This window comes from Haemorhous mexicanus, chromosome 5 (genome assembly GCF_027477595.1).
Source record: "Haemorhous mexicanus isolate bHaeMex1 chromosome 5, bHaeMex1.pri, whole genome shotgun sequence".
Classification (NCBI taxonomy): Eukaryota; Metazoa; Chordata; class Aves; order Passeriformes; family Fringillidae; genus Haemorhous; species Haemorhous mexicanus.
Window position 1 is genome coordinate 75912210 of NC_082345.1, and position 23704 is coordinate 75935913.

The window sequence follows — 23704 nt, forward strand, 5'->3', positions numbered from 1 at the left end:
CCACGAGAGCCCCCTGCCCCCACCCCAGCCTGTGACACCCCCCCTCCGCCCCGGCCCCCCCGGCCGTGTCCCCTCTCCCACGGCCCAGGACCCCCGAGTGTCACCCCCCCAGACCCCCCCCCCATGTGCTGACCCGGGGGTTCCCCCCCTGCACCCACAGCCCCCCGCCCCCTAGCGGGACCCCCCCGTGACACCCCCGGGAGCCCCTCCCTGCCCCCCCCGTGTCCCCTCTGTCCCGGGGGGGCACCAGGGGTCCCTCAGCTCCAGCTGTCACCGGGGGGGTCACACAGAGCCCCCCCGGGGGGCGGCACCGCCCTCCCCAGCCAGGGGACCCCAAAACTGCCCTCGGAGATCTAGAAAGGTCTGTGCCACTCACGGCCACTGTCACCGTCACTGTCCCCTTGCGGTCGCCCACGGCTGCTGGCACTGCTCAAGGACCCTCTGCATCCCCCGGTCCCCTCCGGGCCCCTCCCAAGCTCTGGGGGACCCCCGGGTGAGGGGGAACCACCCCCAAGGCCCTGCCAGCACAGCCACCAAGGCATGTCCCCTGTGTCCCCTTCATCCCCCCAAACGGGGCTCCCTGGGGACCAGGGGGTGACAGGCTTGTCCCCCCAGGATCGGGGGGTGACAGGGCAGCGGTGGCCTTGGCCGTGTCCCCCCAGCCTGTCCCACTCTGGCAGGAGCTGGCCCGGGGGGACCCAGGGATGGGGGTGGCAGCCAGCGAAGTGTCACCATCCCTGTCACCAGCGTGGTGGGGCTGCAGGGTGGGGACAGGGTGGGAGAGGGGACATGGATGGGGACAGGGACCTGTGATGGGGATGGGGACATGGATGGGTGTGGGGACAAGGATGGGGATGGGGACAGGGACATGGAGTGGAGACAGTGCCATGGAGATGGGGACACGGGGTGGGGACAGGGACATGGGCTGGTGATGGGGATGTGGGATGGGGACGGGGACATGGCAGGGGAACAGGGACACGGGGTGGAGCAGGATCACGGGCTGGGGATGACGTGGGCTGGAGCAGGGACACGTTCACTGCTGGCAGGTGATGGTGGCACCTCAGCCCAGGCCCAGGTGATGTCGGTGAGGAGCCGTCGGTGGTGGCCTCAGAGCCTCTTCCTGCTGTCCCTGGGGTGGCACCTCAGGTGGCACCAGCCCTGGAGCTGTCCCAGGGATCCCAGAGTGCCACCAGCGGGGGACACCCACAAAGGACCTTGGATATACCTGGGACACTGCCACAGAGCCACCGAGGGACCACGGGGACAGAGACCATCCACAGAGCCACCGAGTGACCACAGGGACAGAGACCATCCACAGAGCCACCGAGGGACCACGGGGACAGAGACCATCCACAGAGCCACCGAGTGACCACGGGGACAGAGACCATCCACAGAGCCACTGAGGGACCACGGGGACAGAGACCATCCACAGAGCCACCGAGGGACCACGGGGACAGAGACCATCCACAGAGCCACCGAGTGACCACGGGGACAGAGACCATCCACAGAGCCACGGAGGGACCACGGGGACAGAGACCATCCACAGAGCCACCAACCGGCCACGGGGCACTGCCCGGCCATGGAGCTTCAAGCTTGTCCTGTCACCAGCCCTGGGACACGGCTCGGACACCCCAGAATTGGGGCACTGCCACCCAGCCAGTGCCACCAAGGACAGGATCAGCCATGAGCCACATCCCTGCAGTGCTGGGCGACAGACCTGGCAGCCGCGGTGACACCGAGCACCGGTCCCTGAGGTGACACCGAGCGCCAGCCCCACCAGTGACACCGAGCACTGGCTCCTCTGGTGACACTGACCACCGGCCCCTGAGGTCACACTGACCACCAGCCCCCTTGGTGACACCGAGCACGGCTCCAGCGGTGACACCGAGCACTGGCTCCTGCAGTGACACCGAGCACGGCTCCTGCAGTGACACCGAGCACGGCTCCAGGTGACACCGAGCATGGCTCCTCTGGCAGCCTCCTGCCACCCCCGCGTGCTCTGGTGGCTGAGGGACAGGAGCCTGGGGACACCCGGGATGTGCTGGTAGGAGTTGGTGGCACTGCTCTGTCCCATGCCACCATCGCTCTGTGCCATGTCCCCTCACCCTGTGCCATGTTAATGTCACTCTGTGCCACGTCCCCAGTGTCTGTTCTGTGTCACATCAGCATTGCTCTGTGCTGCGTCACCTCACTCGGTGCGATGTCACCATCGCTCTGCGCCATGTCCCCATGGGTGTGTGCCACACCCATGTCACTCTGTGCCACACCCATGTCACTCTGTGCCGTGTCACCTCACTCTGTGCCACATCCATGTCACTCTGTGCCACATCCATGTCACCCTGTGCCGTGTCACCTCACTCTGTGCCAAGTCCCCATGGGTCTGTGCCATGTCCCTGTCCCTCTGTGCCACATCCCTGCCATTCTGTGCCACCCCCATCACAGCCACATCTCCTCCACGTTGTCCCATGTCCCCACTGGGCTGTGCCACATCCCCATCACTCGGTGCCGTGTCCCTGTCACTCCATGCCACGTCCCTGTCCCTCTGCCCCCCCGTCCCTGTGTGCCACATCCCCAGGGTGTTGTGCCATGTCCCCATCACTCCGTGGCACATCCCTGTCCCTCTGTGCCACCTCTCACGGGTGCCAGTGCCATGGCAGCGCACACGTGACAGGTGGCGCCTGGCAGGTGACATGTGGCACACAGGGTGGCACACAGGGGTGGCACACGGGGAGGCAGTGTCCCCTGTCCCCCCGCACAGGGGACAGCCTGGGGCTGGCCGGGCCCTCGGGGCAGGGTGGCCGTGTCCCACCTCAGGCCCCGTCCCCAGGGGCTCCGCGTGTCCCCGTCATCGTCCCTCCTTGTCACCTGCTCCCTTGTCACTGCGGTGCCACCGCGGGGCCACCGTCCCTGTCCCTCTCGGGTCTTTTTGCGGTCTGGGCTTGCTGTCCCTCCCCAGCCAGGAAGCCCTTACCCCAAAAAGCATCCGCGGGGGGCCGAGCCAGCGGGACCCCAGGTGAGTGGGGGGACAGCGAGGGGACAGCGGGGGCAGGGCGGGGGGGACAGCAGGAATGGGGCCACGAGGCCACCACAGCTCCTGGCACGGCCGGGGACCCCCGGGGGGTGACACTGCGGACACCGCAGGGCTGGGGGGAGGTGACACTGGGGGTGCTGGACGGGCACAACAGGTCCCAGTGCTCCCAGTTTGGGTCCCCATCGCTGCCCAGTGATGGGGGAGGGGCCCAAGGGGGGCCCCTGGGGGCAGTCGGTGGTGGGGACAGGGATGGGGACATGAGGGACAGTGGGGACAGGGCTCTGGGACGAGGTTTGGGGACACAAGGGTGCGGGCAGAGAGGTGACAGGGAGTGAGCCACGAGGGATGCCAGGTGGGAGGGGACACGCCGTGACGTCACCCAGGTCACCGTGCTGGCTGCGGGGCACTCTGCGTGTCCCCAGAGTCCCGGGGCCCTGCCAGCGGCTGCCGGGCACTGGAGTCACCAGTGTCACCTCCGGCCTTCCCGGAAGGGCCACCGCAGTGTTTGCCGAGTGTCACCACCGTGGTGGCACCAACTCCGGCGTCACTAGCGCTGTGACAGCCCCGCCTGGGGACCCCCACGGGGACACCCCTCCCTCTGGGGACACCCCGGGCCGGGGGTGACAGGGACAGGCGGTGGGGACAGGAACCCCTCTGCTCCCCCCAGTGACAGAGTGGGGGTCGCCCGTGCCCCGACAGAGCGCCCCTTCCCCCGTGTCACCCTGGCGGTGTCCCCGGCGGGGGGGACATGGGTCTGGGGGCTCCTGGGGACACCTGTGACCCTTGAGGACATCGGTTGTGTCCCTGTTCTGTCCCCATCCCGTGCCAGGTGTGTGAGTGCCACGTGCGGGGACTGGGGCACGCGGGGGGACACGGGGGGATGGGACGGGACACGAGGAGGGGACATCAAAGGTGGGGAGACTGGGGGGACACGGAGGGGTGTGGGCACATGAGGGACATGTGGGGGGACACGGGGGGAGCACGGGGGGAACACGGTGGGGACACAGAGGGGACGCGGAGGGGACGCGGGGGGGACACGGGGGAACACCGGGGGGACACAGAGGGGACACCGGGGGAACACAGAGGGGACACGGGGGGAACACGGGGGAACACGGGGGGGACACGGGCGCGTGTGCGCGGTCACGGCGCGCGCGGGATGTGTCACCGCGGGGCTGCGCTCACCTGGGCACGTATGCGCGGGGGGGGGGGGGGACGGGACTGCGGGGGGCAATGGGAAGCCGGGACCCTCCCTGGCCCCCCCAGCACTTCCCGTGTCCCCGGGACCCCCCTGAGCCATGCCGGTGTCCCCAGCTCCCCGCGGGACCCCCCCCGCGCTCCTCCTGCTGCGGGACCCCCGGCCCGGCTGGAGGCATGGCGGGCCCCCCCGCCCCGCGCATCCCCGTCCGCGGGGCCGCCCCGGCGGGACAGGGCCCGGACACGGCCCGGACACGGCCCGGACAGCGCGGGGGGGCGGGGGCGGGCAGCGCTCTGGGGAGCGGCCCCGCCGCTATAAAGGGGGGGCGGCACGATGGAGCCACCGCCGCGACCGACGGGACCCGCGGGGCCACCAGGTGAGCCCGACCCCCAAACCCCCCGAGGGACACCCCAACACCCCAAAGGGACACCCCAAACCCCTCGAGGGACACCCCAACCCCCCAAAGGGACACCCCAAACCCCTCGAGGGACACCCCAAACCCCTCGAGGGACACCCCGCCCCGGCCAGAGGGACACCCCAACCCCCAGAGGGACACCCTAAACCCCCAAAGGGACACCCCAACACCCCAGAGGGACACCCCAACACCCCCGGAGGGACACCCCAGCCCCCCAGAGGGACACCTCGCTCAGGGACATCCCCAGCCCCCTCCCTGGGACCCCCACCCTGGGCTCTCGCCCCGCTCCCCTCGCCCTGGGGGTCCCGGGCTGTGTCACCCCCGCGGTCCCTGCGGGTGCAGCCCCAGGGGTCCCCAGTGTCCCCCCCTCCTCAGGGTCCTGCAGGTTCGCTGTCCCGGGCCTGGCTGGGACCGAAGCTCACGGGGGGTCTGGGCACCCCCTTATCCCTGTCATTGTCCCCCCTGGTCCCTGCTGTCCCCGGGGGGGTGGCAGTGCCACCAACCGTGTCCCCCAGCCCCGCAGGGGCACCGGGGGTGACCCAAGGGACCTCGGGCCACCCCCGCCCCGGCCGGTGGGCTGGTGGCACTGGCGGGGGTCCCCGTGTCCCTCCATCACCCGGCACCGTCTCGTTCCAGGCTCAGCGAGTGCGCGCGAGGCTCCGGTGAGTGGCACTGTCCCCATGTCCCCTCGGTTTCCCCCTGTCCCCGTGTCACCAGCACACCCCCATGTTCCAGCATCCCTGTGTCCCCCCCTCCCATGTCCCCCCCGTTCCTGTGTCACCCGTGTCCCCCTGTCCTCTGCACCCCCACGTCCGCCGTGTGCCCTCCACCCGCGTGTACCCCCCAACCCTGTGTCACCCACGTCCCCGTGTCCCCCCATCCCCAAGCTGTGGGTGACAAGGTCACCCCAATGTCCATCCCGCACCCTCCGGGGGCGGGGGGTCCCCAGGGAGGTGACCCAACCCCGGGGACCCAACGGTCACCGTGACCCTCCCTCCCCGCTCCGAGCAGCGTCCCCCGCCCGCGCTGTCACTGTCCCCCTCGTGGTCACGGCCGGGCCGCGGTGGCCCTGGTGACAGGTGCCAAAGGGCTCCGGGAAGGCGTCAGGGACACGGCCCGAGCGGCACGTGCGGGCGGGGACACGGTGGCACCGTGACGCGGTGGCGAGGGCTCCGGAGTCCGTGTGCCAGCGGCGCCACCTCCCGCACGTCCCTGTGCCCCGTCCCGTGCTCGGTGACACCAGTGCCCCCGGGACGGGGGTGACCCGCGCGAGATTCGGGGTGCGGGCGCTGCCCGGTGACAGCCGTGTCCCCCCCAGAAGCCGGCGGGATGCGGTGTCCCGGCGTGTCCCTGTGGGCGCTGCTGTGCCTGGCGGTGGCGGTGGCCGGGGGTCGCCCCGTGCGGCTCGAGAGGGTCCGAGCGGACGCGCGGGCCCTGACCCGGACCCTCAGCACGCGCCTGCAGCAGCTCCAGGTGACCCCGGCCCGGGGACCCCGGGGACACCGACACTGGGGGGGCTGGAGCTGTGACACAGCTGTGACACCCGGGGAGGGCCTGGGGGGACACCGACACTGGGGGGGACGTGCCACCAACTGGGGGGCTGGTCCTCACTAGGGGGGATCCTCTTCTTAAAGTGGGTTGGGGTCCTCAGGGAGGTCCTCCCATGGGGCGGACCCCGTGCCCAGATTTGGGGGTCCCCAGGAAGGGGCGCCTGGAGCTGGGTGGGTGTGGGGGCTCTGACCCCAAATCGGGCACCCCCAGGGATGGGGTCTGGGGGAGATTTGGGGGGCTGCACCCCTGGGGATGGGGTTTGGGGGAGATGTGGGGTCTGCACCCCCAGGGATGGGGTCTGGGGGGGTCTGAGGGTCTGCACCCCCAGGGATGGGGTCTGCGGGGGTCTGGGGCTCTGTTCCCGAGGGTTGTGTGTCCCAAGGAGGGACAGCCATAGCGGGCAGTGCCCCCACCCCAGGGGGGTCCCCGAGGCTGGCCGGGTGTCCCCCCCGCCCTGACCCCTCCCTCTGTGTGCCCCAGCTGTTCCCGCTGACCCTGCGCATCACCGGCCTGGAGGGGGTCCCGGAGGGGGGGCCCCCGGACGGGGGGGTCCCCCCGGGGCTGGGCTGGGCCGCCCAGCGCCTCCAGCTCTTCCAGCGGCTCCTGGCGGCCCTGCCCGGGGGCGACCTGCGCCTGGCCCAGGTGGCCAACGACCTGGAGAACCTGCGCAGCCTGCTGGCCGTGCTGGGGGCCCTGCTGGGCTGCCCCGCGCCCCGCGACCCCCCCGCGGCGCCCCCGGCCCCGCTGGCCGAGGCTCCGCACACGGTGGCCGGGGTGGCCCTGGCGCGGCTCCGGGGCTGCCTGGACGGGGTCGCCGCCCGCCTCGAGGGGGTCCCCGCGTGTTAGGGACCCTCGGGACCCCAGGGACCCCCCAGGAACCCCCGGCCCACAGGGACACGGCCAGGACCTGACCGGGTCTCATCAGGACCCCACAGACAGGACCAGGAGCTCACTTGGGGACACCACGAGTGGCCCCGGGCACCGGAGCGACTCCAGCTGCTGCCAGCACCTTTTTCTACAACATTACTGTTACCATTTTATTATTACTGTTACGGTTATTATTAATTTATTTAATTTAAAGCTCCTTTTCCAGCAGCCTCAGTTGTGTCTCTGATGACTCTGGGGACAAGGGACACCCCTGGGACAAGGGACACCCCTGGGGACATCAGCCACATGGGGACAAGGGACTCCCTGAGAAACGGGATCTGCAGTGTCACGGGGGCACCTGGGGACAAGGGACACCCCTGGGGACAAGGGACACTGCTGGGGACAAGGGACACCCCTGGGGACAAGGGACACCCCTGGGGACAAGGGACCCTTGGGGACAAGGGACACTGCTGGGGACAAGGGACACCCCTGGGGACAAGGGACACCACTGGGACACGGGACCCCTGGGGACAAGGGACGTTTGGGACAGCGGCCACACGGGGACAAGGGACCCCCCGGGACACGGGGGCACCTGGGGACAAGGGACTGTGGGGCCCTGGGATCTCCCGGGCCCCCAGGGCAGGGTGACACAGGGACACGGTGACTCAGTGGCAGTCGATGACTCGCTGGTGGCTTTGCCATCCCCCCGGCCTGGTGTGACCCCACACTTCCAGCCCAGCGGGGGACACGGGGGGGCCAGGACCCCCAGGAAAGGGGAAAAGGGGAGACGAGGAGAGAGGAACAGGAGGGACAAAGGGGACAGGGATGGGGGGACAGGGACACAAGGGACACTGTGTCACACACGGGTGTCACTGGCAGTGTCACTCTGCGTCCCCTGCAGCCCCCCGCCTCCCCCAGCCCCCTGGTGGGGACACCCCCGGGTCACGCCCGAGGCCACCGAGGCTCGTGGCCACACGGGGCCACCGTGACTCAGCTGGGACCCGCGGGGGCTGGGGGGGACACGGGGGGCACCCATGGGACCCGAAACCCACGGGACCCCCCGATCCCCCCGGGGGTCTCCACCCCGCTCCCCGGGCCCCCCTGCCCCCTGCCCAGGGTTTTGGGGTGGGGGGCGGCACCGATGGCCAAATTTTCCTCAAAAACCCATTTTTATTAAAACCCAGGAAGACACAGAGCCACGGGGGGGGCACCCCAAATCCCGGGGGGAGCCAGGAGGGATCCAGGGCCGGGTCCCACCCCCAGCCCCCCCAGAGCGCGTGGGGGCAGCACCCCAAAGCCCCCCCCGTAAGGTTTGGGACCCCTGGCACCCCCAGGGGGGTTTTGGGGTGCCAGGGGGGTTTTGGGGTGCTCAGCTCTCGAACCACTTTGCCCCGCGGGCCGCGGGGGGGGTGCTCCCCAGAATCTTCCTCTTGTACCTCTCCACCAGCTCCTGGAAGCGCGCCTCGGCCCCCCCGGGGCCCCCCCGGCGCCGCCGCTGGCCCTGGGGGACACGGGGGTCAGGGCCGGGGGCACCACTGCGGGGGCAATTCCCGGGGGACACCCCAGTGCCTACCTGGGGAGGGGGCACCCGGAGCTTCTCCCGCCGCCGAGAGGCCTTGGGGGCTTTGGGGGGCTTGGGGGGCGGCGGAGCCTTCCCCTTGTCCCGTTTCCTGGGGGAAAAAGGGGAAACTGGGAAAAAGGGGAACTGGGAGGGAGACCCTGGGGTGCCCTGAGGGGCAGAGACCCCGGGGAGGGAAGGAAAAGGTTTGGAGGAAAGAGAGGAGAGAAGAGAGGGAAAAGGGAGGGAATGGGGTGGGAAAAGGGATGGGGAAGGGGGGGGAAAACGGGGGAGAAAAGGGAAAAAGGGTGGGAAAGGAGAAGGAAAGAGAAATGAGCGAGAAAAGGGGGGGAGGAAAGGGGAGAAATGAAAGAACGGGAGGCAGGAAAAGGGGGGGAAGGGGGAAGGAGAGGAAAAGGGAAGGGTGGAAAAGGGACAAAAGAAGGAGAAAAAGGAAAGGGACACGGGGAGAAAACGGAGGGTGAAGGGAGGAGAAGGGGGATGGGGCCGGGGCACAGGGCCCCCCTCACCTGATTTTGGGGCCGCGGTGCGAGGGCAGGGCCAGCACCTTGGTGCGGGGGGCGCCGGGAGCCCCCCTGAGCCCCGGGCCCTGCGTGCGGAACCCGGCCCAGGGGGTCCCGGGGGGCGGCCCCGAGGGGGGCTGGGGGGCGGCCGGGGGGCCCCCCGAGCCCGCGGGGGGGGCTGGCTGCCCCTGGGGGGGGGCTGGCTGCCCCTGGGGGGGACCCGGGACTCCCTGGGGACCCTCTGGGGGTCCTGCAGCCGCCTTGGCCTTGGCCTTGGCCTGTGGGGAAAGGGGGGTCAGGGCAGGGGTCAGGGCTGGGGACAGGGCTGGGGACAGGGCTGGGGACAGGGCTGGGGTCAGGGCTGGGGTCAGGGCTGGGGTCAGCAGTGGGGTCAGGGCTGGGGTCAGGGCTGGGGACAGGGCTGGGGACAGGGCAGGGGACAGGGCTGGGGTCAGCAGTGGGGTCAGGGCAGGGGTCAGGGCTGGGGTCAGGGCTGGGGACAGGGCTGGGGACAGGGCAGGGGACAGGGCTGGGGTCAGCAGTGGGGTCAGGGCTGGGGTCAGGGCTGGGGTCAGCAGTGGGGACAGGGCAGGGGACAGGGCAGGGGACAGGGCTGGGGTCAGCAGTGGGGACAGGGCAGGGGACAGGGCTGGGGACAGCAGTGGGGTCAGGGCTGGGGACAGGGCTGGGGACAGGGCTGGGGTCAGGACTGGGGACAGGGCTGGGGACAGGGCTGGGGTCAGGGCTGGGGACAGGGCTGGGGTCAGCACTGGGGACAGCTCTGAAAGCCCAGGGGGCACAGGGGGCACAGGGGTCAGGGGCCCCCTACCAGCCCCCGCTGGATCCTCTGCTCCCGCAGCCGCAGCTTCCGCCGGTCCTCGAGCGCAAACTCCACGATCGGGCGCTGGGGGGGCACGGGGGGCACCCCAAAACAACACCCCAAACACCCCAAACACCACGGTGGGCACCCCAAAACAACACCCCAAACACCACGGTGGGCACCCCAAACACCACGGTGGGCACCCCAAAACAACACCCCAAACACCCCAAACACCACGGTGGGCACCCCAAAACAACACCCCAAACACCACAATGGGCACCCCAAAACACCCCAAACACCACGGTGGGCACCCCAAAACAACACCCCAAACACCACAATGGGCACCCCAAAACACCCCAAACACCAAGGTGGGCACCCCAAAACAACACCCCAAACACCCCAAACACCACGGTGGGCACCCCAAAACAACACCCCAAACACCCCAAACACCACGGTGGGCACCCCAAAACAACACCCCAAACACCACGGTGGGCACCCCAAACACCCCAAAACGCCCCAAACACCCCAAACACCACGGTGGGCACCCCAAACACCCCAAAACCGGGGGGTGGACACCCCCCAATACCCCAAACACTGGGATGCGCCCTGAAATCCCCTCAAGTACCCAAGGGGACACCCCAAAACCAAGAGGATACTTCTAAAGCCCCCAAAACTCCGTGGGGGACACCCCAACACCCCAAACTTGCAGGGGGCACCTTGGAACCCCCTGAGCAATGGGGAGAGCCTCAAAACCCAGTGGGAGATCCCAAAACTCCACCAGAACCCCATGACACCCCAACACAATGAGGGCACCAAGCAAGCCAGGAGGGACCCCAGAAACCTCCCTAGAAACACCGGGGGGGTAACCCAGAACACCCCAAAAACCGGAGAGTACCCCAAAACACCCAGGGGAACCCCACACTGCCCAGAACCCATGGGGCATCCCAAACCCCCGGGGGGTCCCAGGAAATCCCAGGGCTCTGGAAAGGGGGTGCCCTGGATTTGGGGTGCCCGCACTGACCTTGTGGGCCCCGAAGAGCTCGGGGTTGTTGTTGAGGCGCCGCAGGGCCCCCAGCGCCTCCTCGTGCTCCCCAAACTCCACGAAGGCAAACCCCAAGGATTTGCCCTGGCCCCGCAGCTCCCGCATCACCCGGCACTGGGGAGGCATGGGGTCACCCCAAAACACCCCTGGGTCACCCCAAAAACCCCCCTGGGTCACCCCAAAAACCCCCCTGGGTCACCCCAAAACCCACCCAGGGCACCCCAAAGCCCCCCACAGCTCCTGCATCATGAGGCACTGGGGGAGGCATGGGGTCACCCCAAAACCCTCCAACACCCCCCGGAGAGCCCCAGCACCCCCAAGGGACACAGCTGGGACCCCCCACCACCCCCTGCACCCCAAACCCATCCTGGGGGGGACCCCAAGTCCGCTGCAGCCCCAAATCACCCCCACATGGCCTCCAGTGCCAGAGGAGAGCACACAGAGCCCTGGGGAACACCTGGGGACACGGAGGGACTCGGGGGGACACGGAGGGACTCGGGGGGACCCGGGGGGACACGGGGGGACACGGGGGACACGGGGGACACGGGGGGACACAGGGGGACACAGGGGGACACGGAGGGACCCGGGGGGACACGGAGGGCACGGGGGGACACGGAGGGACACGGAGGGACCCGGGGGGACACAGAGGGACTCGGAGGGACCCGGGGGGACCCGGGGGGCCCTGGGGCCCAGGGCAGCGCGGGCACACCTCGGCGATGCGGGGCGCGGTGCCCGCGGGGCCGCGCAGGGCAGCCCGCAGCAGGGCGCGCAGGCGGGCCGAGTCCAGCGCCTTGGGCAGGTTGTGCAGGCACAGCCGCGTCCGCGACACGCCCACGTTGGGGTCCTGCAGCCGCCGCCGCTTCAGCTCCTCGAACTGGGGGCACGGGGGGTCAGCGGGCCGGGCAGGGAGGGGGACACCCCCAAACACCCCCCGAGCCCCCCCGGGCCCCACTCACCCGCGCCCGCTTGGCCATGTCCGAGTCGCTGACACCCTCGGCAGCGCGGGAGCCCGGGCGGATGGCTGGGAGGGGACATGGGGTCAGGGGCTCTGGGGGGCTTTGGGGGGCTTTGGGGGAATGGGGGAGCCCGGGCGGATGGCTGGGAGGGGACATGGGGTCAGGGGCTCTGGGGGGCTTTGGGGGGCTTTGGGGGAATGGGGGAGCCCGGGCGGATGGCTGGGAGGGGACATGGGGTCAGGGGCTCTGGGGGGATTTGGGGGGCTCAGGGGGAATGGGGGAGCCTGGGCGGATGGCTGGGGTGGGAAATGGGGTCAGGGGAATTGGGGTCAGGGGATTTGGGGTCAGGGGAAGGGGGGAGCCCGGGTGGATGGCTGGGAGCGGTAATGGGGTCAGGGGAATTGGGGGGCTCAGGGGAAGGGGGAGCCCGGGTGGATGGCTGGGAGGGGAAATGGGGGAGGTAAGGGAATTTGGGTGCACTCAGGGAAATGGGGAAATGGGATAATTTTGGGAATTTTGGGGGGTCAGGGGATAATGGAAGGGCCTGGGCAGATGTTTGGGGCAGGGAATGAGTGCGTTTTGGGGGGGTCAGTGAAATGTGGTGGGGAAAAAGGGGGGTCGGGGGGTTTGGGAAGGGTTTGAGAAGCACTGGGGGCGCAGAGGGAATGAGGGGTGGGGGATTGGGGAGCAAGGGGAAATAGGGGGTGGGGGTCCCCAGGAGAACGGGGAGGCTGGGGGTCAGGGAGGGCTGGGGCACTGCCCCGACTCACCCCCCTCCCGGGCCAGGTAGAGGTTCCTGGTGCCGCCTCGGGGCCGGGGTCCCCCCGCGCCCCCCGGGAGCCCCCGGGCCTGCTCTCGGCTCAGGGCGGGGTCCACGTGCAGCAGCCGCCCCCCCAGGCGGAGCCCCCCGCCCTGGGGACAGCGGGGTCAGGGGGACCCCAGACCAGACACCCCCAAACCCAGAGCAACCCCCAGAACCTCCCACACCCCCCAAACCCCCCAAACTCTCCCAAAAACCCCCAGCCCACCAAAACCCCAAACTGCCCCCAAACCCTCCAAGACCCTCCCCAAAACCCCAAACCCCTCCCCAACCCCCCCAGGAGTCCTGACACCCCCTGGTGTCCCCATCCCTGGGGGTCTCTCCGGGGGTCCCCTCTGCCCCCCGGGGCCCCCCTCACCTCGGGCCTCTCCTGAGCAGCCTCGATGCACTTCTGGGCCCCCTCGGGGGTCTCAAACTGGGCAAAGGCAGAGCCTGGGGGGACGGGGGGGTCAGGGGGGAGCCCCCAGGGGAGGGGGAACCCCCAGGGTGGGAGCCAAGCCCACATGTGGAACACCCCCAATCTGGGGGGCCCCCCAAACATCAGATACCCCCCCTGCCATGGACACTGCCCATTGTGGGCCTTCCCAACCACGGGAGACCCTCCCCCAAGTGTGGGACAGACACCCCCAAGAGTGGGACAGACACCCCCAAGTGTGGGACAGACCCTCCCCCAAATGTGGGACAGACACCCCCCAAATGTGGGACAGACACCCCCCAAAAGTGGGACAGACACCCCCCAGTGTGGGACAGACACCCCCAAATGTGGGACAGACACCCCCCAAATATGCTATCCCCAAAATCTGAGACCCCCCCCCCCCGCCCCCAAAAACCCAGGACCCTCTGGGACCCCTCCCAGAGATCCCCCTGGGACTCCCCCCACCTCTGGGGTGCAGCCCCCACCCAGATCCCCCCTTTTTGGGGGTCTTGGTGTGGGGGAGCAGCACCCGCTGCCCCCCCAGCCCCCTTCCCACCACTGGGTGTCCCCCAGCCCCCGTCCCACCACTGGGTGTCCCCCAGCCCCCGTCCCACCTTTGGGGGTCCCCAGCCCCCGTCCCACCTCTGGGGGTCCCCCAGCCCCCGTCCCACCTTTGGGGGTCCCGGTTTGGGGGTGCAGCACCAGCCGGACGTAGCAGAGCCCCCCGAACTGGCCCAGGCTCTCCTCCAGCTCCTCCTCCTCGGTGTCGAACGAGAGGTTCCTGGGGGGGGTGGGGCTCAGGGGGGGCCGGGGGTGCCCCAGGGTGGGGGTCCCCCGGCCCCAGCCCCCCACTCACCGGATGAACACGGTCCTGCCCTCGCCCACGTCCGACGGGCGCTGCCGGCGCTGCCGGGGGGGCTCCTCTGCAACGGGGGGTCAGGGCACCTGGGAGCCCCCCAGGGGCGCCCCCGGACCCCCAGGGGCACCCCCGGACCCCCAGAAATGTCCCCGTGTCCTGGAAGACTCCTCAGACTGCCCTAAGCCCCTCCCTCAAACCTCTCCAGACCCCCCAACCCCCCCCAAAGCCCCCCAGCCCATCCCAAACTCCCCAGGAGCCCCCCCCAGCCCCCCTGAGCCCCCAAAGCCCCCCCAGACTCTGCCAAAGCCCCCCCAGACCCCTCCCGTCCCAGAAGCCCCCAACCGTACCAGTACCCAACAAACCTTCCTCATCCTCATCCTCTTCATCCTCCTCATCCTCTTCATCCTCCTCATCCTCTTCATCCTCCTCATCCTCATCTTCTTCTTTTTCCTCATCTTCCTCTTGCTCTTCTTCATCTTCTTCCTCCTCAGCCTCCTCTACCTCCTTGTTTTTCCTGTGCCCCAGCCCAGCTCTGAGCCCTGATCCCCTTTTTGGGGTCTGCCGGGGTGGCTGGGCAGCCTCTTCCTCCTCTTCCTCCTCCTCTTCGTCCTCTTCCTCTTCTTCTTCCTCATCCTCCTCTTCCTTTCCTTCCTCTCCCTCTTGTTTTTTTTTCTCCTCGCCCTCTGTAGGAACAGGGGGTGGGGGGGTCACAGTCACAGACCCCCCTCTGCCCCCCAAACCCCTGGGACCCCGGCCCAGCCCCTCACATGGGCTGTGGGGGGGTTTGGGTCTCACTGGGGGGTCTGGGGTCTCAGGGGGGTTTGAGAGCAGTGCTGGGGTCTCACCAGGCGTTTTCGGGGGTCCCTGTGTCCCCTGGTACTTGTCCTTGGCCACGGCCCAGTCCACAGCCAGGGGCCGCCCTGGGGGGCACGGGGGGTCAGAGCCCCAAATTCCTGAGGGCCCCATGCCCCACAGACACCCCCACCCTGTGCCCCTTCCCCAGAGACCCCCCCCGCACCCCCAATGCCCCCAGGCACCCCCAGCTCCCACCCCTCACCCCCCATTTCCCCCAGACCCCCCCAAACCTCTGATCTTCCCTGTGTGGAGACCCCCAGCACCCCAACCTCCCAGGAACCTCCCCCAGGACCCCCCAGATCGCAGAGCTGAGACCCACTGAGCCCCCCAGGACCCCAAACAGCCCCCAGGACCCCCCAGACCTCGGAGCTGGGCCCCGTTGAGCCCCCCCAGGACCCCCCAGCCCCCCAGACCTCGGAGCTGGGCCCCGTTGAGCCCCCCAGGACCCCCCAGGACCCCCAGACCTCGGAGCTGGGCCCCGTTGAGCCCCCCCAGCGCCGCAGCCGCCTCCCGCAGGTTCCGGAGCTGGACGAAGGCGAAGCCCCTCGGGGTCCCGTCTGCAAGAGCCCCCCCAGAGTGAGCCCCCAGAGCGAGCCCCCCACCTGGGGAGCACCCCGGGGGGCTCAGGGCTCTGGGGCTCACCAGGCTTCCGCGGCAGGTTCAGCTCCACCACGGGGCCAAAGGGGGTGAAGAGAGCCTGGAGCTCCTCCTCGGAGCACTGCGGGGACAGGGGGGTCACTGGGGGGACACGGGGGTCACTGGGGGGTCACTGCGGGGACAGGGGGGGGACAGGGGGGTCACTGGGGGAACAGGGGGGTCACTGAGGGGACGGGGGGGTCACTGCAGAGTCACTGCGGGGACAGGGGGGTCACTGGGGGGACAGGGGGGGAACTGCTGGGACAGGGGAAACAGTGGGGTGTCACTGCTGGGACAGGGGGGTCACTGCGGGGACGGGGGGGTCACTGCGGGGACGGGGGGGGACAGGGGGGTTTGTGGGAGGTGGGCGGCCCTGGGGTGTCAGGGGCCCTCAGGGGGTCTCAGGGGGTCCCTGGGGTGTCAGGGCTCTCGGGGGGTCTCAGCCCTCAGGGGGTCCCTGGGGTGTCGGGGCCCTCAGGGGGCCCTCGGGGGCTCTCAGGTGCCCCTCACCTGGAAGCTGAGGTTGCGCAGGATCAGCCGTGCCTTGCGGGAGGGGCCCCGCGGCCTCTTGGCCCGGGGGGGGTCCGGGGGGGGCTCTCCGCGCTCGGCCCGCGCCCCGCGGCTGTCGCTGTCCCTGTCCCTGTCCCTGTCCTTGCCGCCGGGCCGGGCCCGTGGCCGGGCGGGGCTCACGGGCAGGCGGCGCCCCCCCAGCGCGGGGGGCTCCCGCAGCGCCCGCGCCGCGTCCTCGGCCAGCGAGAACGTCACGTAGCCGAAGCCGCGGCACTTCGGGGAGCCTGCGGGCCGGGGGGGCGTCAGGGGCCGGACACCCCCGGCACGGCCCCCCCGACCCGCCCGGCACCCCCAAACCAGCCCTGCCCCGAGAGCCCCGCTGTGGAGGCAGCCGAGTCCCCCCAAACTCCTTCTCCCCAAACCCCTGCCCCCCAAACTCCCGCTACCCCAAACTGCTGCTCCCCAAACTCCTCTTCCCCAAACTCCCGCTCCCCAAACTCCTTCTCCCCAAACTCCCGCCCCCCAAACTCCTGTCCCCGAAACTCCTGCCCCCCAAACTCCCGCCCTGAAACTCCTGCCCCCCAAACCCCTGCCCCCCAAACTCCCGCTACCCCAAACTCCTGCTCCCCAAACCCCTGCCCCCCAAACTCCTCTTCCCCAAACTCCCGCTCCCCAAACTCCTTCTCCCCAAACTCCCGCTCCCCAAACTCCTCCTCCCCAAACTCCTGCCCCCCAAACTCCTGCCCCTCCAGACCCCTGCCCCCCAAACTCCTGCCCCCCAAACTCCAGCTCTCCCAAATCCGGCTCCCCCAAACTCCCGTCCCCCAAACTCCCGCTCCCCAAATTCCTGCCCGCAGAGCCCCGCAGCCCCGGACCCCCCGAGCCCCCCCGCCCCAAATCCCAGTCCCAGCCCTCAGCTCAGACCCCAGTCCCAAATGTCACCTCCACTTCCAAGACCCCACTCCCATCCCCCCGGACCCCCCCAAATCCCAGTCTGGTCCCCTCCACTCCCCTCAGCCCCCAGCCCCAAATCCCTCCGTGCCCCCAGAACCCCCCAGCCCCGGGCCCGGCCCCTCGGGCCCCTCAGCTCCCAACCTCCGCCCCCCAGACTCCACTCCCAGCCCTCCCAAGGCCCCCAGACCCCACTCCCAGCCCCTGCAGCCCCCCCAAACCCCGCTCCCAGCCCCGAAGCTCGCTCCAGAGCTCCTCAGACCCCGCCAAACCCCGCTCCCCGCTCCCTCCCGGCCCCCCCCGGCGCGGACCCTTCTCGGTGACCACGAAGCAGCGGCGGACCGGCCCCAGGTGCCCGAAGAGCCGCTCCAGGAGCGCGGCGGTGGCTCCGGCGGGGAGGCCCCGCACCAGCACCGTGCGCGCCTCGGGCGCCGCCATCTTGGCCCGCGGGGGATGCCGGGAGCGGGGCGGAGCGGCGGCCGGGGGCGGGGCGGGTGAGAGCGCCCCCTGGCGGCGCGGAGGACCCACGGCTGGGGCACCCGCGGGGCCGGGGGGCGCAGAGGGGTCGGGGGGCTCCGGGACCCGGCAGCACAGCCCAGAGGGGTCGTGGGGGCTCGGGGGGTCCCATCCTTCGGGAAGAGGGTCGAGCGGTCCTTGGGGTACCGTTTCAGGGACGGGGGCGCGTTCGGGGGCCCCGTGTCGGAGTTGGGAGTGTCAGAGGGGCTCGGGGGTCCCGCCCCAGGTCTGGGGGTGCTCAGGGGTCCGCCCGGGGGTGTCACACACATCCTGCGCACGTGGCACTTTATTGGGTACACGTCGGAGGGAACTGGGGGGGCCGTGGGGGATTTTGTGGGGCCCCAGGTCCAACATTTGGGGGTCTCGGGGAACTGGGGGCACTTTGTTACCCGTATTGGGGGGTCACAGGGACCTGAGCGGCGTCTGGGGGGGTCCCCAGACCGACACCAGCACTTGGGAGGCTCAAAGACATGGGGGGGGGGGGGCGTTTCTTACCCCTATTTGGGGGTCTCATGGAACTGGGGGGTCCCCAGATTGGCACCAGCACTTAGGGGTCTCGAGGACTTGGGGGACAGCTGGGGAGGTCCCCAGATTGGCACCAGCGACTGGAGGGCTCGAGGCTTTGGGTGGGGCACCTCCTTACCCGTGTTTGGGGGTCTCAAGGACTTGGGGGGCGGCTTGGGGGTCCCCAAGTCCTTATCAGCACCTGGGGGGCTCAGCTGGGGCGGGCAGTTTGTCACTCCTCTTCGAGGGGACTTGGGAACTTGGGGGGGTCCCCAGATTGTCACCAGCACTTGGAGGGGTCTCAGGGACATGGGGGGCAGCTTGTTACCCGTATTTGGGGGTCTCGGGGACCTGGGGGGCACCTTTGGGGTCCCCAGGTTGTCATCAGCACCTGGGGGTCTCGAGGACATGGGGGGGTACCCCCGGATTGTCACCCGTATTGGGGGGGGTCTCAGGGACCTGGGGAGTCCCCAGATTGTCACCAGCACTTGGGGGGGAGTCTCAGGAATTTGGGGGTCCCGGTGTTGTCACCCTCGGTTGGGGGTCTCGGGGACTCGGGGGGGGCTCAGGGGGTCCTGGGGGTCTCTGGCCGGGGTCTCCCCGCTGCACCCTACAAGTCTATGGTGTCACTGCCGGGGCTGCGGCCGCCGCCGCCCGCGGGGGGCTCGGGGGGCCCGGGGGGGGCCGGCCCGGGCCGGGGGCTCCCCTCAGCCCAGCTCTGCGACGGCCGCAGCGGGGGCGGCGCTGCCCGGGGGGGGCCCTGCGCGGGGGTCCCGGGGCTCGGCCCCCCCCGGGAGGGTCCCCGGCCCGAGGGGGCAGCGCCGGGATCCCCCCCCGGGCCCCCCCCGGAGGGTCCCCCGCAGGAGGCGGCGCGGGACAGCCCGGGGGGGCGGGGGGCGGTGGGGGGGCCGCGGGGGGCCGAGCTGCCGGCACCGGGAGCACCGGGGGCACCGGGAGCACCGGGGGCACCGGGGGCACCGGGGGGGGCAGCAGCGCCAGGCCCCCGTGTCCCAGCTGTGCCAGAGGAGCCGGGGTCTGACGGGCCAGCGGTGCCAGGCGCTGCAGGGCCCTGCGTGCCAGGGGTGCCAGGGGTGCCAGGTGTGCCGCTGGTGGCGCGGGCGGTGCCCGGTGCCCCCGTCCCTGAGGTGCCGGCGGTGCCAATTCCCGGGGTCTCGGGTTTGCTGTCCCTGGCTGGGCCGGGGGTGCCTCGCTCTGTCCCGCCGGCCCTGCCAGCCGTGCCAGCTGTGCCAGGTGTGCCAGGCTTGCTGGTTGCTCCAGCTGTGCCAGCTGTGGTGGCTGTGCCAGCTGTGCCAGGTGTACCAGATTTGCCGGCTGTGCCAGGTGTGCTGGTTGTGCCAGGGGTGGTGGCTGTGCCAACTGTGCCAGGTGTGCCGGCTGTGCCAGGTTTTCCAGCTGTGCCAGGTGTTCCAGCTGTGCCAGGTGTGCCGGCTGTGCCAGGTGTGCCGGCTGTGCCAGGTGTGCCGGCTGTGCCAGGTTTTCCAGCTGTGCCAGGTGTTCCAGCTGTGCCAGGTGTGCCGGCTGTGCCAGGTGTTCCGGCTGTTCCAGGTTTTCCAGTTGTGCCAGGTGTTGCAGCTGTGCCAGGTTTTCCAGCTACACCAGGTGTTGCAGCTGCGCCAGGTGTGCCGGCTGTGCCAGGTTTGCCAGCTGTTCCTGCTGTTCCAGGTGCTCCAGCTGTTCCAGGTTTGCCAGCCGTGCCAGCTGTGCTAGGTGTTCCAGCTGTGCCAGGTTTTCCGGTTGTGTCAGGCGTTCCCGCCGTGCCAGGCTTGCCAGCCGTGCCATCCGTGCCCGCCCCCGCGGTGCCGGTGCCGCCCGCTGCCGCAGCCCCGGCTGTGCCGATGGCGCTCCCGGCGCTCCCCGTGCCCAGCCCCGGCATGGCGGCGCTGCCGCCCCCCGGCAGGGCGGTGGTGCTGGTGCCGGTGCTCCCGGTGCTGCCGGAGCTGCCGCCCCCCGGCAGGGCGGTGGTGCTGGTGCCGGTGCTCCCGGTGCTGCCGGCGCTGCGGGCGCTGCCGGCGGCGCTGATGACGCTGATCTCGGTGCTCCCGGTGCTCCCGAGCACGCTGACCCCGTTGCTCTTGGTTTTCCCACCGTTCCCGGTGCTGCCCGTGCCCCCGATGCCGGTGCTCCCGGTGTTCCCTACCAGGCTGATCCTGGTGTTCCCGGTGCCCCCGGTGGCCCCGATGCCGCCGTTCCCGGCGCGGAACATTCCCGGCGCTCCCAAGGCCTCGTCGATGGAGCGGCGCAGGTCGATGGGGGAGGGGGGCCGGTACCCGGCCGTGGGGTCCCCGTCCACATCCAGGGGGGACTCGGGGGGCGCCCCCGCCTCCTCGCCCGGCCCCCGCCCGCCGCCGCCCTCGGGGGGCTCGGCGGGGCCGCCGGGGGGGGCGCGGCCGCCCGGGGGGGCGGCGAAGGCCAGCGCGGCCAGCGCCCCCCCCCATGGCCAGCTCGGCCAGGCGCCCCCCCCAGCTGCAGCCCCCACCAGGCCCAGGGCCCGGGGGCGGGGGTCACCGCCCAGCCCCAGGCCTGCAGCGCCCCGAAGAGCTGCAGCCCCGCGCTCAGCGCCGCCCCCGCCGCCCCCAGCAGCCGCGGGACCCCCGTCCGCGCCCCCCCGCCGCGCTTGCCGCGCCCCCCGCCCGCCCCGCAGCGCCGCAGCCCCCCCAGCGCCAGCGCGGCCGCCAGCGCGGCGAACAGAGCGCGGGGCAGCAGCAGCAGCGCCGGGGGCCCCCCCAGCGCCGCCAGCGCCCCCACGGCCCCCAGGACCCCCCCCAGGTGCAGCACCCCCAGCGCCAGCAGCAGCGGCGCGCCCCGCGCGGGGGGCGCCAGCGCCAGCCCCCAGCCCAGGCACGGGAAGGGCAGCTCGAACAGCGCCCGGGCGGCGGGGGGCGGCAGGCGCCCCCCCAGCTCGTAGGGGTCGAAGAAGAGGGGGAAGGCGCGGGCGAAGGCGGACGCGGCCAGCAGCGCCCCCAGCAGCCTCGCCAGCCCCGGCCGGCGCCCCCCCAGCAGCAGCAGCGCGCCCAGCGCCCCCAGCACGGCGAAGGCCGCCCCCGCCCCATAGACGTGCCCCCCCCAGGCCGCGCCCCACAGCGCCGCCGCCTCGGGCCAGGGGGTGCCCAGCGGCAGGAAGTGGGGGGGCCACGAGAAGGGGGGCGCGGGGGAGGCCCCGCCCGGGTCGGGCCCCCCCGAGCCGCAGGCGGATCCGGGGGTGCAGGCGGAGGCGGCGGCGGGGGGGGGCGCGGCCCCCCGGGAGGGCTGGCGGCCGGGGGAGAGCGCTGCGGGAGACGAGGGCGTCAGAGGGGGGACGGGGGGGTCCCCGCATCCCGGGGGCGCCCCGAACACCCCCCGTTGTTCCTCCCACGACCCCCCGCGTCACCCAGGTACCCCCACGCCCCACATCCCGCATCTCACTACGAATCCGGAAGGAGGGAGCCCCCCCCCGCCCCCAGCACCCACGAACTCCCAGATCTCCCCATTTCCCCAGGACCCCCCACCCAGAACCCCCCATTGCCTCCGAACCTGCCAGCACCCCCCAATCCACAGCCTCCCCCCCAGACCCTGCATTCCCCCGGGCCCCTCCAAACCCCAGCACCCCCCGTTCCTCCCAGACACCCTAAAGCCCAGGGCTCCCCCAAATCCCAGGCCTCCCTCGTTTTCCCAGCCCCACCTTAAATGCAGGACACTCCCAACCCCAGGACTACCCCAGCTCCCAGACCCCCCCATCCCCCCAAGCCCCCCAAGCCGTCCCCAAACCCCGGCCCCCCAAACCCCGATCCCCCAAATCCCGCCCCCCAAATCCCGTCCCCCAAACCCCGATCCCCCAAACCCCGGCCCCCCAAACCCCGGTCCCCCAAACCCCGATCCCCCAAATCCCGCCCCCCAAATCCCGTCCCCCAAACCCCGGCCCCCCAAATTCTGCCCCCCAAATCCCGTCCCCCAAACCCCGGTCCCCCAAACCCCGGCCCCCCAAATCCCGCCCCCCAAATCCCGTCCCCCAAACCCCGGCCCCCCAAATTCTGCCCCCCAAATCCCGTCCCCCAAACCCCGGTCCCCCAAACCCCGGCCCCCCAAACCCCGATCCCCCAAATCCCGCCCCCCAAACCCCGGCCCCCCAAACCCCGATCCCCCAAATCCCACCCCCCAAACCCCGATCCCCCAAATCCCGTCCCCCACCTGGCTCCGCGCCGCTCCCCGCCGCGTCCAGCTCCAGGGACGCGTTGCCCCCCTCGGCGCCGATCTTGGGGGGCCCCGTGGGAAACAGGAACCCTGGGGGGGCACCGAGGTGTTGGTGTTGGGGGGCTCCTCAGGTTTGGGGGGCTCGGGGGGCCGGCCCGCCCCCGGACTCACCGGCGGCGCTGAGTCTCCCGGCCAGCTCCGAGAGGCCCGGCAGGAACCGGGGGCGTCCGGGGCCACCTCCCAGGAGGCTGGTGGGGGGCACGGCCGCCCTCGAGCCCCCCGGGGGGGGGTCCAGCCCCGCTGTCAGGTCGATGGCGATGTCCAGCTCCAGCTGCTTGTCCCGGGGGCGCCCCGGGGCGGGGGTCGTAGCCCCGCGGCCAGGGGGGCTCCCCCGGCCCGCCGCCTCCTCCGGGGCCCCCGCGGAGCCCTGCTCATCGCCGGGGTCGGGCAGGGTGGGGGGCGCGGCGCTCCGGGGGGGCCCGGGGCTCTTGGGGGCGCCCGGGGGGGTGGGGGGCGCGGGGGGGCGCGGCCCTCCCTGGCTTCGCACCTTGATCTTGAAGTTGAGGCCGAGGTTGAGGGACAGGACGGGGGAGTCGCTGTGGGGCGCGGCGGGGCCCGGGGGGGTCCCGGGGGGGGCGCTGGGCGGCGGGGGGGCGGCGGCCCGGGCGGACAGGCAGAGCAGCGCCAGCAGCAGCCGGGGGGCGGCCGCCCCCCCCGCGGGGGACAGCAGCGACATCGGGAGCGGCTGTGGACAGGGGGACAGGCGTGTCACCTCCCAGCATCCCAGAGCCCCCCATGACAGCCCAGAGACCCCCATCACACCCAGAGCCCCCCCACGGCACCCTGGAGCCTCGGCAGCCCCCGGTACCCAGGGAGCGTTCTGAGCGGGGACAGGAGCGACCCGGGGACGGGGACAGGATGGGACAGGGGCACCTGGGGGGGAGAGGAGCGACCCGGTGACAGGGACAGGATGGGACAGGGGCACCTGGGGGGGACAGGAGCGGCCCGGGCACGGGGACAGGATGGGACGGGCCAGGTGCACTCAAGGATGGACACATGGGAGCGCTCCAAGGGAGGGGACAGCAGCATCCCCTGGGGGACACCGGGGCACCTGGAGACAGGAGCCCCTGGGGGGAGGACAGAACCGCCCGAGGGGGAACAGGGGCACGCCGAGTTTGGGACAGGAGCACCTGTGAGGACACGGGAGCCCCCCCGAGGAAGGGGCAGGAGTGGCCCGGGTGCCGCGGTGGCACTCGGGGACGGGGGGCACGCGGGGCCGCCCCCGCCGCGGGGGCGTACGGAGGTGTGCCCTCCCCCGGAGCTCCCCCCGCCCGCGCCAGGTCCCTAATCGGGGTGACAGGGGCTGTCGCCGCAGGGTGGCACCGCGCCCGTCAGGGCGGCGGCGGCGCGGGGACGACGGATGCGAAGTGACACGCGGGACACGCGGGGACCCGCGGCCCCCGCGCAGGACAGCCCGCACCGCGCCCCCGG

General features: G+C 71.3%; 3 protein-coding genes across 4 annotated transcripts; 1 reads left to right on the forward strand and 2 right to left on the reverse strand.

The window, feature by feature from the left end:
- The first annotated feature begins 5964 nt into the window (after positions 1–5964).
- Positions 5965–7287, forward strand: LEP (leptin). The gene is made up of 2 exons (XM_059847684.1): positions 5965–6114; positions 6673–7287. The coding sequence occupies exons 1-2, from the start codon at positions 5971–5973 to the stop codon at positions 7036–7038; spliced, it is 510 nt and encodes a 169-aa protein (XP_059703667.1). The 5' UTR covers positions 5965–5970; the 3' UTR covers positions 7039–7287.
- Positions 7288–8209: 922 nt separating this feature from the next.
- Positions 8210–17457, reverse strand: RBM28 (RNA binding motif protein 28). Of its 2 annotated transcripts, none has more exons than XM_059847683.1 (17): positions 17317–17457; positions 16055–16338; positions 15551–15626; positions 15373–15465; positions 14899–14973; positions 14416–14736; positions 14051–14117; positions 13866–13975; positions 13138–13211; positions 12730–12871; positions 11960–12024; positions 11713–11877; positions 10983–11117; positions 9971–10045; positions 9148–9413; positions 8633–8729; positions 8210–8560 (listed from the first exon to the last, which is right to left on the reverse strand). In XM_059847683.1, the coding sequence occupies exons 1-17, from the start codon at positions 17441–17443 to the stop codon at positions 8429–8431; spliced, it is 2304 nt and encodes a 767-aa protein (XP_059703666.1). In that variant the 5' UTR covers positions 17444–17457; the 3' UTR covers positions 8210–8428. The 2 variants fall into 2 exon arrangements, with proteins under 2 accessions (XP_059703666.1, XP_059703665.1); XM_059847682.1 differs by having other exon boundaries at positions 9148–9419.
- A 1275-nt stretch (positions 17458–18732) lies between these two features.
- Positions 18733–22949, reverse strand: PRRT4 (proline rich transmembrane protein 4). Its single transcript, XM_059847955.1, has 5 exons — positions 22385–22949; positions 22211–22303; positions 20560–21312; positions 19814–20509; positions 18733–19094 (listed from the first exon to the last, which is right to left on the reverse strand). Exons 1-5 carry the CDS (start codon positions 22947–22949, stop codon positions 18733–18735), a joined length of 2469 nt encoding a protein of 822 aa, XP_059703938.1.
- Positions 22950–23704: the final 755 nt, after the last annotated feature.

What these genes read in the sequence shown, in the direction of transcription:
- LEP (XM_059847684.1), top strand. Translation starts at nt 5,971, where the DNA reads ATGCGGTGTCCCGGCGTGTCCCTGTGGGCGCTGCTGTGCCTGGCGGTG. An exon ending in CGCGCCTGCAGCAGCTCCAG is followed by an intron (nt 6,115 to 6,672) that starts GTGACCCCGGCC and finishes TGTGTGCCCCAG; the next exon opens with CTGTTCCCGCTGACCCTGCG.
- RBM28 (XM_059847682.1), bottom strand. Translation starts at nt 17,443, where the DNA reads ATGGCGGCGCCCGAGGCGCGCACGGTGCTGGTGCGGGGCCTCCCCGCC. An exon ending in GGCAGGACCGTGTTCATCCG is followed by an intron (nt 13,976 to 14,050) that starts GTGAGTGGGGGG and finishes CACCCCCCCCAG; the next exon opens with GAACCTCTCGTTCGACACCG. An exon ending in CTACCTGGCCCGGGAGGGGG is followed by an intron (nt 12,025 to 12,729) that starts GTGAGTCGGGGC and finishes GTCCCCTCCCAG; the next exon opens with CCATCCGCCCGGGCTCCCGC.
- PRRT4 (XM_059847955.1), bottom strand. Translation starts at nt 22,949, where the DNA reads ATGTCGCTGCTGTCCCCCGCGGGGGGGGCGGCCGCCCCCCGGCTGCTG. An exon ending in CGGGAGACTCAGCGCCGCCG is followed by an intron (nt 22,304 to 22,384) that starts GTGAGTCCGGGG and finishes GTGCCCCCCCAG; the next exon opens with GGTTCCTGTTTCCCACGGGG. An exon ending in GGGCACGGATGGCACGGCTG is followed by an intron (nt 19,095 to 19,813) that starts GCAAGCCTGGCA and finishes CCTGGCACGCAG; the next exon opens with GGCCCTGCAGCGCCTGGCAC.